Source organism: Anoplophora glabripennis, unplaced genomic scaffold (assembly GCF_000390285.2).
Source record: "Anoplophora glabripennis isolate ALB-LARVAE unplaced genomic scaffold, Agla_2.0 scaffold1781, whole genome shotgun sequence".
Classification (NCBI taxonomy): domain Eukaryota; kingdom Metazoa; phylum Arthropoda; class Insecta; order Coleoptera; family Cerambycidae; genus Anoplophora; species Anoplophora glabripennis.
Genome location: NW_019417889.1, coordinates 18143 through 24062, shown reverse-complemented (window position 1 = coordinate 24062; position 5920 = coordinate 18143). Strand labels below are relative to the sequence as shown.

General features: G+C 37.0%; 1 protein-coding gene across 1 annotated transcript; it reads left to right on the top strand.

Moving 5' to 3' along the window:
- Positions 1-1324: 1324 nt before the first annotated feature.
- On the top strand, positions 1325-5459 carry LOC108915165 (zinc finger protein 624-like). The gene is made up of 5 exons (XM_018721131.1): positions 1325-1527; positions 1580-1870; positions 1927-2195; positions 4232-4751; positions 5217-5459. Exons 1-5 carry the CDS (start codon positions 1363-1365, stop codon positions 5457-5459), a joined length of 1488 nt encoding a protein of 495 aa, XP_018576647.1. The 5' UTR covers positions 1325-1362.
- Positions 5460-5920: the final 461 nt, after the last annotated feature.

Genomic DNA, 5920 nt, shown 5'->3' with positions numbered 1-5920 from the left:
CCTTAGCAAAGCGCATCCCAGGCTGCATAGCCGCACTACCCTACCCAACCATACCACACATAAACATGACACTACCCCCGGGGTTTACACAGACGAGCCGGCGAAGCAAGAAGAGCGCCAGAAGAAAGGGCCCTAGCCGGCGGGGCCCAGCCAGGACAAAAGGAGGTCCCACAAAGCGCCTACACCGGCCGCATTTGCGGTCGGGGTAGACGACGGATGGGGCCCACCTACGAAGGCTGTCCAGGCCTACACGAGATGAGGCAGGATAAAGAGGGATAATCCCCCTCGATCCCAAATCATTGAGGCCAATTTCTAGCCATAGAATAATGGCGGGCGTGTCGTCGTATGGAATGACAGAAAGAACTGGAAGGAACTGGGTCACTTTGGTCTCTCGTGTCAGAATGGAGAGCCGGATCGTCATGTTTCGCCCATCTCTATTCCTAACCAAAACCCACAAGTAGATGCGCCGCCAATGCCCAAGGATTTTCCAATGCCAATAGTGCCAACACTGCCAATGGTGCAGTTCTATGGCTGCAATGGTGTCATATGATAAGAAGGTTAGAAGTGACGAGTGGCTTTGTGCTTTGTATTTTTGTCTATGCGTTCTATTTTCTGTTTATATTTAAAAGAAAATTGTCGCAGAACAATGACTGATGTTAAGGAAACGTCGTGTAGGCTTTGCCTTAAAAATATAACCGATGGAACTTTTGAAGTGATAAACAACATTATCAGAGACATTCTAGATTTTCTTTTCCTGAAATTGGTAAGTCACTGAAATATAATTAGATTGCTGTCTGAAGTTGCATATTTTTCAGAAATTTGATGATGAGAGCAAAGAGGTTATATGTAACGTTTGCAGAAGAAAGTTAAATNGACGAGCCGGCGAAGCAAGAAGAGCGCCAGAAGAAAGGGCCCTAGCCGGCGGGGCCCAGCCAGGACAAAAGGAGGTCCCACAAAGCGCCTACACCGGCCGCATTTGCGGTCGGGGTAGACGACGGATGGGGCCCACCTACGAAGGCTGTCCAGGCCTACACGAGATGAGGCAGGATAAAGAGGGATAATCCCCCTCGATCCCAAATCATTGAGGCCAATTTCTAGCCATAGAATAATGGCGCGTGTCGTCATGTGGAAATACTCTGACAAAGAACTGAAAGGAACGAACGAACTTGGTCACTTCGGTCTCGTGTCAGAATGGAGAGCCGGATCGTCTTGTTTCGCCCATCTCTATTCCTAATCACAACCCGCAAGTAGATGCGCCGCCAATGCCAATAGTGCCAACACTGCTAACTGCCAATGATGTCATATGATAAGAAGCAAGAAGGTTAGAAGTGACGAGTGGCTTTGTGCTTTGTATTTTTGTCTATGCGTTCTATTTTCTGTTTATATTTAAAAGAAAATTGTCGCAGAACAATGACTGATGTTAAGGAAACGTCGTGTAGGCTTTGCCTTAAAAATATAACCGATGAAAGTTTTGAAGTGATAAACAACATTATCAGAGACATTCTAGATTTTCTTTTCCTGAAATTGGTAAGTCACTGAAATATAATTAGATTGCTGTCTAAAGTTGCATATTTTTCAGAAATTTGATGATGAGAGCAAAGAGGTAATATGTAACGTTTGCAGAAGAAAGTTAAATACAGCGTTAGAATTTAAGTCGACGTGTTTGAATACCGATAACACAATTATTCGATATGCGGATAGCGAAAAAATGTTACAGCACGAATTAAGAGAAGTGTACACACAGGAAAAGAAAAGTGAGTTAGTTTGCAGTCAGAAAATATGTCGATTGTGTATGCACCCAGTAGAGAGTGAGTTTAGGTGCATATGTGAAGAGGAACTGGAAGCTATTCAGAAATTGATACCCGAAATGGTAGGAACAATATTAGATACTTGCATATTTTTCAATTTAACAAAACTGCTTTGTAGAATATAAATATTATCAAAGGTCCCGTTGTATGTAAGCCATGCTGGGATTCTCTGTGTACTCACAACAGTTTCCTGAATGATTGCTCAGAGGTGGAAGAAAAAATTAAAAGTATTTTTGATAGTTCGGCCACAAAAAGTCAAACAGATACGTCTCCACTGGCTTTCTTCGTTAAGACTGAAAACCTGGACAAAGAATTGGATATTAAAGAAATGGAAATGTCAATCAAAACTGAAAGTATCGACATAAAATCGGAAGATGAGGAAAGAAGGTAAGGGAAGACTATTGTAACATTAATTTAAAAAATGGCGACCTGCGGTTGTGACACTGCGATTTATATGATCACATGGACATACTATCCGGTAATAAACTAATTGTACTTAACATTATGAGATTATGTCGGTTATGAACGATATTGTACAAATTTTTATATAAACATTAAGCGTTAGGTTAACAAATTATTGGGAAAATATGTAAGATCATTATAAAACAATCAGTATGGCTCCGAGTCAGATATGGGTACAAAGAATGCTGTACTAAATTCCATTCATTCAATCAATTTTTTAACTGGGCAGAAATTGAAATTTTCTTGAATGAAAAGGTTAGATCTTTTAGGGAGTTACAAAATAATTGGAGGTTATGTAAGCAGATTGCAAGAAGAAAATCGGTTAGGCCTTCAGTCATTCTTACCAAAAATTAATTTTGAAATAATTTTGGGAGAAGGTATTGATCTAATTCAAATAATAAAAATATCTTTTGAAAAAGTGCTTGTCAAATCGTCAAAAAATATTTATTTTTTTTTGGATATACAGAAAAGATCTTTGGGTTAGTTTAAAAAAATACTATTTTTCTCAGTATTTAAGGTCATGAAAACAATTTGTGAGCTATAGAACTCGGTAAGTATCCGAGATTTGAGGAAGGAAATACAGCGGCTTTTAAATTGACGTTTGCACTCAAAAAAAAATTACAACTGACAACTGTGTAGCATTGTGAATATTGTAAATAATATATTTCCGAAAATATTTTTTTTTCATGACAATTTTTGATGAAGAAACTATATTTTTGCGAAAAAACATTTTCAATTAAAAAAAATGATTTATTTTATTTATCCTTTAATTGATTTTTCACAATAAAAGAAAAATTGCAGCTGTTTGAACTCTTGACTGGTTTTACTTATTGTCAGTGTTGCGAGAAACAACTACTCCGCGGGCTATATGCCCTGACCGGCACTGAATATGCTCGGAACACCTTTCGGACTTACTAGTCCTCATCAGTGTGTCATAAGGTGAGACAACCGACGAACGATTCAGCTGTTATGTGGCCGTATCCCCACGACAAGGAACGTTGTACGCGGAGCATAGAGGTTTTTTTGGATTATTTTGAGGTGAAAAAAAACGGACACCTCTTCAATATCAATCTCGGGTTTAACAAAAATCCTGAAATAAACAAATTTTGGAATCGAGTTTCTTGCATGGAAAATTTTTTTATCAAAAAACGATAAGAACGTCTTATGGAGGATAGTCTGAACTTTTTATAACTCTGCTTAGATTTTCTGTACGGCCATTACTTCGCAAATAATTAATTATCAAAGCCAAAACAGTTATTTTTAATTTAATTATACATATAAAGGTTTTGAACTGCTCAAATCAAAGAAGATGAATTAAACTAAAAGAGACGTGGGACTGCCAAAAAAAAAATATTGAGACCAGTGGACCTGTTGAAAGTGATGCAAAAATTATTAAAAAAAATCCCCCGGGATTTCTTTTGATTTCTAAAAGGTGATAAAGGATAAATATTTTTGACTTTCACATCCTGAAACTAGAACCTTCTAGCTCCAATTTCCTTTTTTTTTATTGCTTTATGAACATTTTTCGCCATGTTGCAGCTTTTCGGAAATCACCTAAAAAATTAGGATTTTCTTTTTGTCCTTTAATTTCTGTGACTGGTATATTGAAATTTCTGATAACGTAAAAACCTAATACTAAAAAACGTTGACAAACAAAAAGAAGGTGATATACTGGGTGTTATTATTTGATTAAAATTTAATAAATTTATAAATAATGCTATTGTAGATCGGATTTCAATTATCTGTATCTGACTTTGTTTATGGAATTATTGTGTGACTTTATACGTAGCATCTCGCCAATGCCTTCTCCGATAATTAAATACATTATCAAAGATCTGAATCGATTCGTCATTAAAGTTAAAATTGTGCTATCAGTATTATGGTTGATTCAGTTATTGTCATAACCCCTTAATATTAATTTTTGATTTTTCAAAACTACCCTGTATATGTTACTTTTTCAGCGACACACCACTCCTGATCTCCGATATTGTACCATTCGAGGAGAGCGACTGTAAAAATGAAGAAGAGGATAGATGTAAACATGAGAATGGATCAGAAGTGAAAACGAGGCAGAAGCGCAAAGTATTGTGCAAATGTGATAAATGTATCTTCGAAACTGAAAATGAGATCCATTTTACGGCACACTGTGCGAGCTATGAGAACGATTTGGAAGCTTATGAATGTGAATCGTGTGAGTACGAAACTGAAAATAAGAAATTACTTCAGAAGCACCTGTTGAAGCATAAAGATCCTTCACAGGTTCATATGTACAGGAGTAACGATTGCGATTATGAAAATGAATACAAGAGTGTTATCAAAAAGCACCAACTGGAACATAAAGATCCTTCGCAGGTTCAAACGTACAGGTGTAATGACTGTGATTATGAAAATAAATATAAGTATAATATCAAACGACACCAAAAGAAACATAAAGACTCTTCCCAGGTTCAAACGTACAAGAAACATAAAGACCCTTCACAGGTTCAAACATACAGGTGTAACGGCTGCGATTACGAAACTAAGTACAAAGATAATTTCAAACACCATCAACTGAAACATAAAGATCCTTCGCAGGTTCAAATGTACAAGTGCAACGACTGCGATTATGAAACTAAATACAACAGTAATTTCAAAAGGCATCAACTGAACCATAAAGACCCTTCACAGGCTCAAACATACCGGTGTAACGACTGCGATTTCAAAACTAAATACAACGTTAATTTCAAAACGCATCAACTGAAACATAAAGATCCTTCACAGATCCAAATGTACAGGTGTCACGATTGCGATTATGAATCTAAATACAACGGTAATTTCAAACAGCATCAACTGAAACATAAAGATCCTTCACAGATTCAAATGTACAGGTGTCACGATTGCGATTTTGAAACTAAATTCAAGAGTTATTTGAAACAGCATCAACTGAAACATAAAGTTCCTTCGCAGGTTCAAATGTACGGGTGTCACGATTGCGATTACAAAACTAGATACAAGAGATGTATCATACAGCACCAACTGAAGCATAAAAATCCTTCTCAAGTCCAGACATACAAGTGTAACAACTGCCCCTTAGAAAGTAAATACAAGCAGCATCTGCAGCGGCATCAACTGGAACAAATATGCTGCGCAAGTTCTAAAGATACTAGTGCAATGACTGCGATTACGAACCCAAATACAGGAGTGGTATAAAATATCACGTGTTGAAGTACAGAAAGCCTTCACGAGTGTAAAGAAGTTTGTATGCGCTTCTGTAACCAGGTGTATTAATACAGGGTGTCTCACGGTGATGGCCCGTTAGAATTATTTCAGAGACTACTTCGATTTGAGTTTTGAAAATTTGGGAACTAAAATAATGGCGTCCACGTACCACTTCCGGTTATACCAGAAGTCGCCATCAACTTGCTTATTTTAAATGGAACACCCTGTATGTTTTTCTATATTCTGATACACAACTTTATTCTCTTTGGAACGGTATCGGGGTTCCTTATACCTATCTCTTCTAGTTTTTAAGTTATCTACTATTTTTTGTGTAATCACCTAAAATCATGTAATTTCTCGCGAGGATAGCTGTGGAATTTTTAGGAAAACTTCAGGTTTTTTAAATAGAACCCCCATTTAAAAAACCAACATAATTTTTGAATTGAACTAAA